The 14,326-nt window shown below is 37.4% G+C and overlaps 1 protein-coding gene across 1 annotated transcript in view; it reads left to right on the forward strand.

Annotated features, from left to right (window-relative positions):
- PRSS12 (serine protease 12) overlaps nucleotides 1-14,326 on the forward strand; it is a 69,682-nt gene that overhangs the window by 20,261 nt on the left and 35,095 nt on the right. The window contains exons 4-5 of the mRNA XM_026013437.2: nucleotides 1,965-2,115; nucleotides 13,310-13,488. Of these exons, the coding sequence (XP_025869222.2) occupies nucleotides 1,965-2,115; nucleotides 13,310-13,488 (330 nt within the window). The remainder of the gene's footprint in view (nucleotides 1-1,964; nucleotides 2,116-13,309; nucleotides 13,489-14,326) is intronic.

Consider the following 14,326-nt stretch of genomic DNA (forward strand, 5'->3'; position numbering starts at 1 on the left):
TCTTGCCATATTGCATCCTTTATTCCAGAAAAATTATACTGTCTCACTATTTCCCAAACACATTCAACTTTATACTTCTGTCCTTTTGCTCATACTGTTCATTTAGCCTGAACAGCACTTACCCTCTCTCTGACTTCTGGAATCCTATCCATCCACCTTGGCCCTCTTCACAACTGTCTTCTTCAGAAGAGATTCCCAGACTACCCCCAGTAGTAAGCAAGCTCCCTTGTTTCTGAACCCCTGTAGAGTCTCCATGATCTCTTCTCTTCCCTCATCTTGTCCTTAGGAGATAAAACTCTTGAGGTCTGCCCAGTGCTCCTTTGAATGCCCCTGCGGGGGCCTAGTATCTGTTAAACAGAATCAAGTGAATGAGTATTGCTAATTGTTTTTTCTTCTTTGGGATAGTCTTTCTAGCTTTTTAGCTATAGTTGTAAGTCCAGTCAGTCAACAAATATTTATTATGTGCCTTTTGTATGCCGGCTACTTGAGATACGCAAGTGAAAGAATTTGGTACTGTCTCTGTCCTGAGTTCTAGCTGTTAGGACACAGACAATGGATGCAAAAACCAAGAAATCAATGACAATTTTAAATAAAGTAGATATTCAGAAAGCAATGTAGTAGAAAGTACCATCGGGTGCTGCATTAGCTAGGGTAGCCGGGGCAGGCCTCCTAAACAAAGAACAGCTGAGTGTTGAGAACTGAATGATGAGAGGATGCATCAAGGGGAAAGGCTGCAGGAACATTTTTCAAGCAGAAGGAACAGGAAGCATACAAACCCTGAGATGGGAATCAGCCTTGAGTGTTTTGGGGACAGAAAGAAGAGGGCACAGTGGGAGTGGTCAGTGTTGTTACTTTATGTACTTCCTAAAATCCCCACCCTACATCCCCAGTGACTTCCAACTATGTGACGTTTGCTGCCACTGTAGCTTCAAGTTGTGTCATCTGATTGAAAGTATTCTGAATACTTTCCAGAATAGTCCATAATATCCACACCCAGGCTTCCCAGAATTCTTTAGGACCAGTACTGCCAGCCTTAACACTAGCTGAACGTGACCAGTGGAGGGAAAACACTACGTTTTGTGGTAAGCTACAGACCTTTCACAACCAAAATGGTTCTTGACATCCATTGTAGGTGCAGCCTGGTGAAGGAGGCCAGGGGTAGAGAAAGATGTTCAGGGGGCTGACAAGGTCTGGATCAGGGCATTGTGTACCCTAGTAAGGAATTTGCAGTGGGAAGCATTTGGTCATTTGTAGAAAATGAATACAACTGTTTCATATCCAAATGAATTCTCAATCTTGTTTTTTGTAGATATTGACCATGTTGGTCACTACCTCATTATAATGAGTTAGATGTTGACTTGAACTTGATTTCTACAAATATAAAAATATTTCTGTCCTGGAAACAAGTATGTTACAGGGACATTAATGCCATTCTTAAGAATTACATGTTGGTAATGCTCAAGTTCCTGTAAATAAAAAAATCGGTGTCACCGCTACAGTACCATAAAAATCAAATGTGTTTTCAGTAAACTACAGTTTTGAGTATGTCTTTTCTGGTTTTCTGAGGTAGTTGGAGGAAAAGTGAACTTAGACTACTTCCTCTTAAGAGCTAGTTGTATGAATGTAATTGAATTTGGAGTATTTAATTTTTATTAAAAATGTTTTTTATTACCAAGTAAACTCTACCCCCAGTGTGGGAACCTAACTACTCACAACCCTGAGATCAAGAGTTGCCTGCTCTCCTGGCTGAGCCAGCTGGTTGTCCCCATTTTGGAGTATTTTAATTGGTCAGGGATACCATAATATGTATTAGATGTGTGAGGGTATGTCCAAATCCCTGAAATGGCTTAATAAATATGATTTAATTTTACTGAGAATGGCATATCAATTTAATATATGTATATAATCTTACCAGTCAATGTACATGTCTAGGTATAATTTGATTCTAATTTCACACGGCACAGGCCCAGTGTTCCCAGCCGTCCGCCTTGTGGGTGGGAGCAGCGCATGGGAAGGCCGAGTAGAGCTCTACCACGCTGGTCAGTGGGGGACCGTCTGTGATGACCAGTGGGATGAAGCGGATGCTGAAGTGATCTGCAGGCAGCTGGGTCTGAGGTTTGTTTTTATTCTTATTTTGTTTAATTTTTGGAACCTATTATTTCCACACCCAGAGACAGGTGCCTGTGTGTTTAAATTGCACATTTCCTCAAACAAATTGAAAAAGCCACCTTGTGATCTTTGTACTAGGCTGTAGGCTCTCCGAAGAGAATTTATATGTCCTTATTAAAGGTCTAGCCTGTTTGTGTCTGAAGTCGACTAATTTTATATCCCTGAGAATCTCAGCCTTTTTCTACTTTTCATTGGTCCCCTCACGTTATTCCCAGGTAATGAATGAATGACCAGAAACTGTCAGTCACAGGGTTAGATGACTTACTGAAGTTGTCTGCTGAAACTCGTTGTTAGGTTTTCACTGAAGTTCAGTTCCTCTCCCCAAATATTATCTCAACTTTTGACTTTGGTTTATTTGTTAGGTATGTGCTTAGAACAGAGGATGTTTATTAATGTGCAAAGGAAATAATTCCCATGTAGGATGTGGAAATGAAACATTATGCAATAAAAGAGCAGTATGAAAATTAACATTCTGTGTTGCCTGAGTTGTGATTATTCTGGAATTATATGTTGTAATTTTGGATTTTTAATCCCTTTCTTTGGTGATTCTAAATAGTGGTATAACAAGCCCAAAAGTTTCTCTAAAATTATATTAGGGGATTGGGGTGCCTGGGTGGCTCAGTTGGTCAAGTGTCTGACTCTTGGTTTTGGCCCAGGTCATGATCTCAGGGTCATGAGATGGAGCCCCACGTCAGGCTCCATGCCTAGCTAAAGATTCTCTCTCATCCTCTCTGCCCTTCCCCTCCTCTAAAACAACAACAAATTTCAGGATTGTTGAAGTCAAATAATTGCCATATGATTTTGATAAAGCTATGTATTCTTTGTCCTTCCTTTATGGAAATTATTCCCACACCAACCTTGGCAGTTCACTTGTAAAAGTCCTATATGTTGCCCACTTTCTTATCCTTTAACCACAAAATAAATTTGTGGAATAGGGGTGCTCTGATATAATACATTGATTTATTAAGTTATTTTCTGCAAAGCTATTTGACCTACATATATAACAGCAATGCCCAATAAACACTGAAATTGATTCTATATCTGATCCTGTTCCAAAACATTCTTAAACCTATTTGGCTAATCTGTATAATTGTTTGTTTTCATAGTAAAAGACCAAATAAATAGGATCATCTGACTAGTTCAATCCCCAGGCTTAGTTCCTACTTCGAATAGACACAGAATAGTTATACAATTCTGTTGTCAAGGGAATTGTATGTTAGATTATAAAAGATTGGTCCTTTCATTGAGAATATCAGTTTGTGACACAACCTACGAATGAAAAATTCATTTTTAGTGATCAATATCCTAGATTTCTCTCTGGAGAACCATCTCCTCCATTTTCAGTAGTGATATTGGATGTTCACTGAATGCTTACTGTATGCCAGGCACCGGTCTAATAGCTTTATAGGTATTGATTAACTCATTTAATTCTCCCTACAACCCCATATTACCCCCAATTTACAGATGAGGAAACTAAGGCCCAGAAGTTAAATAATTTGCTTATCGTTACATCACCACTAGATGGTAAAGCTTGTCTGGCTACAGAGCTGATTCTGAAACACTTTGCTATCTTACAGTATCCTGGGGGGCATTTTCAGTGAGGTAGCTGTGGCACCTCAAATAGAATCTATCTAAAATATATCATCATCATCTTTCCCTATAATTAACTTTCATTGCTTGATTTCTCTGTTTCTTTCAGCACTGTATATGTATTTTTTCTTTTTAACAACTGGCTATTTTGCAAACAGTATAACCTGAGAGAAAAAAATTCTACGTTGGGAACCATAAATCTCAGATTCTGGTTCTTGGGGTGCCTGGGTGGAACAGTCCGTTAAGTATCTGCCTCTTGATCTCAGGTCAGGTCTTGATCTCAGGGTCATGAGTTCAAGTCCTGCGGTGGCTCCATGCTAGGCATGGACTTTTAAAAAGAAAAAAAAAAAAGAGATTTTGGTTTTCACTTAACAGTACAACTTTAGGACTTTGGGTAATCTCAGAGGGCCTAATTTCCTCTTTTGTTACACAAGGTCCCCTGATTATCTTTATGGGAAAATCTCTAAAATACAAAAAAAATTAATGAACAGTAAAATAAAAAAGCAAAAAAGTATTTTTAAAAGCAGTTTGTACCAGAATATTTTTATTCTGACCCTTCAATAAAATGGTTTTGTATGTTAATTTTATAGCCGAAAAAAACAAACCCCTAAGAAAGATGTGCTCACAGTTTTAAAATTCCTATGTAAATTATGGCATATCTACATAATAAAATATGATGTTGTAGTTCTGAGTTATGCTCTTAAGAGTTTTGAAAGACTCAGGAAATGTTTTCACTTTAATTGCACAAGAAGAACTCTGATTAAAATGTCTCGATCTGAAACTTCACTGTGTACACACATGCTTGCAAGACAATTTTCTAACATCTGGCTGCCTCCTTTCCTGCTCTTTATCTTTCCCCAAGTCTTGGGTTCATCAAATTTAAGTATCAAAAGTACAGTAATTTCTTTTGTGTTTAGGAAGTTTGCCAGCTACTAAAATCTACAGATACCATTAAAAGATGAAAGTCCACAAAAACAGCCTCTCACAAAGAAATTGTAACCACCACTCCAGGGAGACATGATGTAGTTTCCCTTTGGGAGTTCAACAAACAAATAAGAGGGAGATGAAGTTTGCTCAAGAAAAAAAAATCATAAATTGAGGCAAGCAACAATTACGCTGTTATCAACCATGTGCCATTAAAAATGATCTCATCCGAAAGTGCTGTGCCATTAAGTAAGCAAACAAGTTATACAATAGGAGAAGTTGTAGAATATTACTTTAATGTGACCTTAGGAGATAACTATAAAATCAGGTGAAAGAAAGGCAAACAACATCAGCTCAGAGCATCAGAGTACTTACATTAAAAACAAGTGTCTGGGCAGCTCCGGTGGCTCAGCGGTTTAGCGTCGCCTTCAGCCCAGGGCCTGATCCTGGAGACCCAGAATCGAGTCCCATGTCGGCCTTCCTGCATGGAGCCTGCTTCCCCCTCTGCCTGTGTCTCTGCCTCTCTCTCTCTCTCTCTCTGTGTCTCTCATGAATGAATAAATAAATAAATCTAAAACAAACAAACAAAAAAAGAAACAAGTGTCTACCAAACTGAATTGGTGGTGGTTACATAGGTTCATGGAGGATTTTTGCTGCCTTGTATATTTGGAGATATTTTTCTTTTCAGTTACTTTTCCAAACACGAATCTCCTCATACAAAGGATAGCAATAAGCTAATGCTCAAGAAAGATGTAAACACTTGGGCCTTGCCTGTGTTCCACATTAATATAGTCTTCCTGGTGATTCCATCTCTGTATTCTTTCTATTTAATAGACTATTGCTTGTTAACACGCTCTGTGTTTAAGAACTGTTTATGTAAGTAAAAGAAATCTTTGGCTCTCAGGAAAGAATTCTACCTTATAACATAAATTTGTAGGATCACTTCTATAACTATAAATATAATGAATATTCAGCGTATCTAGATACTGTAAAATTTTTTAAAACTTTTTTTAAAAGATTTTATTTATTCATTCATGAGAGACACACACAGAGAGAGAGAGAGAGAGAGAGAGAGGCAGAGTACACAGGCAGAGGGAGAAGCAGGCTCCAGGCAGGGAGCCCCACATGGGACTCGATCCCGAGACTCCAGGATCATGCCCTGGGCTGAAGGTGGCGCTAAACTGCTGAGCCATCCGGGCTGCCTGATACTATAAATTTTCTATGCATTTATCTAGACAATAAAACCTATCTTTTCCCCATAGAAATATATTAATAATTTAAAAATTCCTTATATCTTAAATTTACAGGAATCCATCCTGCACCTCGTAATGTTAAATATGCTATTACTCTACCCTTAATGTTCTTAATATTTTTGGCAAAGGTGTAGGTTTCCTAGTAACTAACATGAAAATCAATTAGCATGCTGCTGACCTCATGATTGTTAACCCAGTAAATATACATATACACATGCTACAATGTTTTATAGATAGGAAATTCATAGATTCAGTTAACTAAATAGAAATTCTGGACAGAGAAATAGTGTTGGATGATCTCACCACCAAATACTTGGTTTACTTTGAATGTTAATGACATCTTTCTAACAGTCCCTAATTTGACTGACCTTGATAGCAAACATATATACTTATTACGTGTGTTAGCTGCTCTAGTACCTGTGTTAGACATATCCCTATGTTAGAAATATGTTGTAGATGAGACAATCTGACTAAGAGATACTTTGTAACTTTCTCCAAAATAGGTTGGTTTGAGTACAGGGCACATGATCACTTTATGCTGTGTTGATTCCAACAGCAACACCTGAAAATTTGAGGAAAACTGATTGAAATTGATGCCCCCTCAGAACATTTCGAAAATCTAGTCTCAATGATTAATAACAGTTTTCTCAAAAAGAACTGGTTGGCTTATTTCTAATCCACTCAAAGAAAATGATCATACCAGTAAACTTAACACCACTGTTAATTATAAGCCTTAGAGATATAGGATTTGCCATGCCATTCTCTTCCTACACATGAACCGTGAAAGAGGGGTTAGGTCCCAGAATCAGGGGGGTGGGTGGCACAAATGTAATTGCACAATGAAGGATCAAGCCAATGCCACCTGAACCCAGTGTTCAAGCTTAGCCTCAGCAGTGGGGAACACGTTGAGCTGCTCTGTGGTTCAAGATGAGAGCAAATCATTTGTGATGAATCCTGGCCAAAATACTTGCTTTGATCTAACCAAACGTTTGGATCTAGTCTCCAGTTTCAGGAATTATAAGGGCTGGAGGAGTAGACTAAATGACACCAGTAGGAAGATATGAGACAAATCCAGGAGGTAGGACATTCTCCAGAACGGCCGGTTCTGTCTCTTCCACAAGTTAGTGTCATGAATAACAAGAGGCTGTTCTAGATTCTAGACATCAGGTACAGGACATCTGGAGGTACTGCATGATCTGGGACCAAATTCTGCTTAAGACAAACACCTATAGATGACATTGTGGAGGCAACTCTGAGCAATGGCATGTAATGGGGTATTAGAAAATGTTAGGAATGATTAACAATGGGGTGCCTGGGTGACTCTGTCAGTTAAGCATCTGATTTTGGCTCAGTTCATGATCTCAGGGTCGTGAGATGGACCTGTGTGTTGAGCTTTGCACTGGGTGTGAAGCCTGTTTACGATTCTCTCTCTTTCCCTCTGTCCTCCCCCCACCCCTGCACTTTCTCTCTAAGAAAAAAAAATGATTACCAATTATACTAATTGTGATAATGTTAATTTGGCCATGTAGCACCACGTTCTTATTTTTAAGAGATACATATTGAAGTATTTAGAGGTAAAATGTTAAAATGTCAATGTTTTACTTTAAGTTGCAATGTAAATATAGAATTTTAAAAAAGAGGGAGATCGGTTGCAAAAACAGTTGTAAAACACCTGAGTAATAAATGGTTGAGTTTCAAAAATTATGCTTCAGTGTCAAGGATTATGCTTAATTGAAAAAAATTGTTACATAAACAGAGAAGCTTTGATCTCAGGAGGCCTCCCCATCCCACCCCCCACCCCCCCCCCGCCAAAGTGCTAAATTAAGAAATCTACAAATTTAAAGTAAAATATCAACTTTGAAAAGATCCCCTAATATAATTTTATTTTATTTATTTATTTATTAATATTTATTTATTTATTTGAGAGAGAGAGTGGGGGAGAGGGACAGAGGGAGAGAGAATCTATGGCACATTCCCTGTTGAGTGCAGAGCCCTACTTAGGGCTCAATCTCACAACCCTGAGATCATGACCTGAGCTGAAAACAAGAGTTGGAAGCTCAACTGACTGAGCTACCCAGGCACCCCAACAATCCATGAGTTTTATGTTGCTTTCCCCAATATTGCAGAACCTCTTTAGAGGTAGAATCATCACTTTATTTGGTATCCCCGAAAAGCCAGCACAGTGCAATCCAGGGCACCAGGAAATACTAGTAGCTGAAGGAATGTATGTATACGTAAGATTATCTTTTTAATTTTAATACACTTGAAAATGAGCCTGAAAACCTAGTTTGTGTTGCATCATAGTTTCCTAGTTAACTTTTTAAAAAAATTTTATTTATTTATTCATGAGAGACACACACACACAGAGGCAGAGACAGGCAGAAGCAGGATCCCTGCAGGGAGCCCGATGTGGGACCCAATTCCGGAACCCGGGATCACACCCTGAGCCAAAGGCAGACGCTCAACCACTGAGCCACCCAGGCGTCCCAGCGTTTCTGTTCTTGTTGTTCTGATTTGTTCTGTTTTGTTTCTTTTTTTTCCGATGAGTTTATTTCAATAACACATTTTTGTGATCATTAAAATAATGTTTATAAACAATGGAAAATATGGAAACATCAGGAAGATCATAAAATGCCCAAGTGGTCTTTTAAGAGTGTATTTTAACATAGATGACTTTCCTTGGAGTCATGATTATGGGGCTATTACTTTCCCATCTTGTGTTCTCCCTTAAGGAAGGGACACAGTTCAGAGGCAATTAATCAGGCCTTTTGCTTTTTCCTTGGACCTCTATCAACATGATCTTTAACATATTTGGAATATAATATATTTCAGTTACTCTGCCTAGATAATCCTGAGTCACTCCCAGCTAATCATTATTTTAGGGTTTTTTGAGGGGGGGAACGGGGAGATGGTGTGTAATAAAAAGTCTAGTTTGTAACCTTTTAACCTAAATATTGTACCAAAAATGGTACTGATCTTTGGAATCTCTAAAAATATGTTAGCTAAGAATCCATTCTTAATTGTTTTAATTTGACCATTGTAACACTGAGCATCTTATCACATGTTCAGTGGTCATTGATATTTCTGTGAATAGCCTCATCTTCTCCATGCCCCTATTTTTAAAAAATATTTGTTGTTTTGTCTTTCATTATAATGTTATTATTATTAATTTCTAGGAGTTTTTTTTTTTTTTGGTTACTATTACATATTACAAATATTTTTTCCTGCCTGTTGGTTTGTCTTTTGACTCTGATTATGATGTGTTTTGCTATATAGTAGTTTAAATTTATATGTGGTTAAATTAAACTTTTTTTAGTTTTTCTGACTTCTGGGTTTCTTCTCTTGCTCAGGAAATCTTCTTTGTTCCAAGATGATATTATTCTTATATTATGTTCTCTATTTTATTCCAGTAACTTCTTAGCATTCCCTTCTTCCCATTCTCACTCTCCCACCCTTCCTCCCTCCCCCCTTCCTTCCTGCTTTTTCTTTTCTTTTCTTTTTTCTTTCTTTTCTTTTCTTTCTTTTCTTTTCTCCTTCCTTCCTTCCTTCCTTCCTTCCTTCCTTCCTTCCTTCCTTCCTTCCTTCCTTTCAGTATTTAGGTTTTTAAACCAACTGGAATTTATTTTTTGTTTCTGTTACAAGTTTGGGATAAAATTTATATTTTTCCATATTCCTTATACGACCTAACCCTGGCTCAGTGAATCGGTACCCACTGAAATTTTCTTCAGTAGATCTCTTTCTGTCCTGGCATTTATCCCAGGGCAAAGATCCAAGAAGGCTGTTAATCTGCCTTTCTCCAAAGCTTTCCTATCTGGCTTCCCCATGACCTGCATCAGTCATGTGTCTCCTCCTCCTCTGTTCTGCAACTTTCAGTGTTCTCTAAATCAGCTTCCATATTTGCTTTCATTAATCTCTTTCCTCTAGAGCAAGGGTCAACAAACTTTCTCTGTGAAGGGCCTGATAGAAAATACTTTAGATTTTGCAACTACTCAGCTGTGCCTTTGTGGTGCAAGAGCTGCCACAGACAGTAAGTTGGGAATGAGTGGGTCTTTGTTCTGCTAGAACCGTATTTCTGGATGGCGAAATTTGAATTTCATATGATTTTCCCATGTCAGAAATTATATTCTTGATTTGATTTTTTCCCTGCCGTTTATAAAATGTAAAAGCCACTCTTTGCTCATGGGGCCATATAAAAACAGGTGGTATGCTGAATTTACCTTTTGGGTTGTATTTTGCTGATCTGTGCCCAGGAGCCGCCAGCCAGGGCTTCTTTGCTCCCATCCTGGAGTGGCCCTTTTCACAAAGGTGCAACAGGTCTCAGGAACACAGCTCCAAACACTCCTCTGCTTCTTTGAACCAAACTTAGTAATACACAATACATTTCAGTTATTCAGACTTCCAAATTCTGGGACTAACTCACAATCAGTACATGACTTTAGAATTTTATTTTCAGTGGGTATTACACTGTTCCCTTGTTCAGTTTAGTCTGAATGTTGTATGAAAATATTATCTTTTGGCAGGAGATATTTATTTTACTAGGGCAACTTAAAACATTCTAATTTATTCACAGCCTTACAGACTACTATTTGGTATAGAAAATATTGTTCTGGGAGCATAAATGCTGTCTTTAGAAAAAAAATTTGTTTTGGCCACTACGGTTGTTTTGGTAAAATGCCAGTGTGCTCCAAAACTCTTGAAATTGTTAGCCTCTGATTATCTATGTCTCTGCCACAAGAATCTCAAGTTGTATGATGTAAGTCATAGCTTAATGATCTTTTGGGCCATCATCTAGTAATTCTTAATAAGAAAAGAACACAGATTTGTCCAGTGTCTATAGGCTACAAATTATTTCCATAAACATATTTTTTTAAAAACGATTTTAGAATAAATAAGTGAATAAAACATATTTACAACCTTAAAACCAGAAATTGTTGGGATTTCTTTTGATTTTCCTTTCCCACCATTCCCCTTTCCCACCATTCCCTTGACTCTACCTTTGGGTAACAGGGAGAACAAAAACTAGGATGTTTGTTTAAACTGAATACCAAATGGTTTTTAGATAAATTGCTTAGCAGTGAAAATATGTTATTCTTCAAATGCGAGATGGAAGCTCTTGATATTGGCAGGAGGGAAAGAGAACCAACATTTTTTGAGTTCTTACTTTGCATCAGTTTAATTCTTAAAACCCTGCAAGGGAGCAATATTTGTTCCTATGTTCAAAAGAAGCATTTTATGCCTGGAAGGGTTTTGTAACTTCCCTAGGGCAATTTAGCTGGTTAAAGGTAGAGCCTGGATTTGAGCCAGAGGGCCTGTTTCCACATCAGCTATTCTTCTCAAAGATTCTGTGTGGAAAGAATAAGTTTTTTGATGTGATTAGGAATATATGAACACTTATATATGTCCGTTACACTCTTCTGTGGGCACACAGATACACATTGAAACAACTGAGAACTTCATTAAAAAATCCTATTAATTGAGTATTTTTTCTTCTTTCTTCAAGAGTAGAAATGGCTTTTTGTTCTGTCATTTACTCACAATGACAAATTTACTCACAAAACAAATTTACTCACAAAATTATTTAATAATATCATTTGTGTTAGAATATATATTTTTTCTTTCACTTTTGTCTGATTAGCTCTAGATAGTAATCTTTAGTATATGTTGGGGCATACTTCTCAAGAGTCCTCTGTATGACGTATCTCAGATAGTGACTCAAGTGTTAGGATTCTAAATTAAAATATTTTTAACTCCAACAAAATAATCTGCATAAGCTACCCTATTTTTCCTTCCTTCCTGCTTCACACCTCCTCCTATAAACATTCCTTTATCTTTCCTCTTGCAAACTTTTTGAAAAATTTTTTTAAAGATTTTATTTATTCATGAGAGACACAGAGAAAGAGAGGCAGAGACATAGGCAGAGGGAGAAGAAGGTTCCATGGAGGAAGCCCGATACGGTACTCGATCCTGGGACTCCGGGATCATGCGTTAAGCCAAAGGCAGATGCTCAACTGCTGAGCCACCCAGACATCCCCAAACTTTTTGAATTTTAAACTGAAAGTAGGTCACGTGATAATGGAACAAGTGTTTGCTTTAATGGGTAAAGGATTTAACTTTCAAATGTTTTGGGGTTTGTTTTAAACACGTGTTCTCTTAAAAGAAACTTCCATTCTATCTAGTAAAATTAGTCAGACAAGGTGTTCTTTAACCATGAAGTTGATTATCTAAGACTGCCATTGCTGGAGTATTATAGTCATTTAGCAAGCTTTTTTTTTCCCCTTTGATATATTTTGGTTGTAAATTCTCAAGCTAGTTATAATGTTATGAGAAAAGGGCAACTAAAATAATGGGGAATATTATTGAATATTGAATGAGGAGCATCATTGAAAGACAAATATAAATGCTCCTCTCTAAAAATTAATAAGCTAAAAGGGGTCAAAATGGCAATTTCTGAAATTACTAATAATTTTGACAGTCAGTTGTGATCCTCTTCCCTGAAATCTGGGGTTCTAGCATGTGGGATCACTTTGAATTGTGGAAGAAGTAAATATAGTACAAACAAATTTGAGTGAAGAGATGTTTTAGTTAGAAATATGAGTGTTTTTGAGTGACAGAGAAATGAAAGTAACAGTGGCTTAAATAAGGTAAGAGTGTATTTCTCTCTCAAGAGACCAGAGGTAGCCAGCTCAAGGCTAGTATGGTTGCATAGTCATCCAGGCTGGGGCTTCTGATTGCTTATAGTTCTGTCATTCTTAGTATAGTACCACATAGGCCAATGTAGCTTCTCAAGCTCTGGCCATAGGAGAAAGTGGAGCAAGGATATTTCCTGGAAGCGATACATGACAGCACTTCTACCTGAATATCTTTGGTCAGAACTTAGTCATCTCAAATGGGTACAGAGTTTCAGTTTGGGACGACTAAAGAGTTCGGGAGATGAGTGGTGGTGATAGTTGCATGATAATGAGAATGTACTTAGTGCCACTGAACTGTACACTTAAAAATGGTTAAAATGCTAAATTTTATGTTACATATATCTTAAAGCAAACAAACTTAGTCATCTGGAAGGAGAAGAGCCTGGAAAATGTGGTCTTTACTCAGGATAGCCATTGCCCTCCCTAAAATCTGGAGCTCCATTACTAATGAAGAAAAGGAGATTGAGTATTGGGGGATAACTAGCACTCTAAAACATTTGTGATGGCCAAAACTATAAGAAGCAGCAAATGAAGAAGAAAGAAATACAGCAAGTCATGTATGACCTATGGAGTGAATTGGTCAAGGGAAGTATGAATTAATCATACTTATACCTTTAATGGGGCAGAAGAAATTATGTCAGACAAATTTTTGATGTCTAATCCAGAATTCTTATTTTTGTTCAGTGGCATTGCCAAAGCTTGGAATCAGGCGTATTTTGGGGAAGGCTCTGGTCCAGTAATGTTGGATGAGGTACGCTGCACTGGGAATGAGCTTTCTATTGAGCAATGTCCAAAGAGTGCCTGGGGAGAGCATAACTGTGACCATAAAGAAGACGCTGGGGTGTCCTGTACCCCTCTATCAGGTAAGAGTTTCACCCCATTAATCTCCCAACCCTTGTCCCCAGCACCATCTGGGCTTACCTTGTCTTTTCCTCAATCTACATAATATAACTAAATGAGCATGCAAATAAAACTAAAAACAAAGCAAAACAACCCACAAAACACAAAAACCAAACAACTGACACAATTGTGTATCAATGTGGTATGATCCTTGTTTCACTTTTTTTATAGTTCTATAAAGATAGAAAATATAATTTTATTGCAATATATAATACCGAATAATCAAAACCAGTGCAATGACAAATTTCACATTATTAGGTATATATTTAGTCCATTTATCTATTGGCCTGTCTTGACTCTCAGAATGTGTTTCTAGCTGGTATTGCTGAGATTGTTGGTTAAAGCACCCTAGTAAAGGAAACAAGTTAACTCTGGCTATGCTCAGTTCTCTGACTATTCCAAATTGCAAGATACTTGTCAAGCTATGTCTCATGTGCTATAAGAAGGGAATGTCTTAGTATAAATGAGTCTATGGATGTACTTGTACGTTTTGTGGGAAGAAGAGGGAAAAGGACAGATGAGAAGGTGGGTCATCATCACAAATTCATTGTTTCTATGGTAAAAAGAACTTGAAAAAAATTGGGAGTTTTAATTTTTCTTTAAAAAAAATGAAAATGTTGGAAGACCCATGAAATGCTGAAGTTATATCTTTTTATTTCCATAGTTTTACACATGATGATGTTTTTATTAGAAGAATAACATGTTTATATAAAATAGAAATATAAAATGTATGTCAGATTTTTAAGCCAGAGCACATCATCTTCTTGGGTCTCCATTTCCTCCTCTTTCAAATGAGTATAG

Source organism: Vulpes vulpes, chromosome 4 (genome assembly GCF_048418805.1).
Source record: "Vulpes vulpes isolate BD-2025 chromosome 4, VulVul3, whole genome shotgun sequence".
NCBI classification, from domain to species: Eukaryota; Metazoa; Chordata; class Mammalia; order Carnivora; family Canidae; genus Vulpes; species Vulpes vulpes.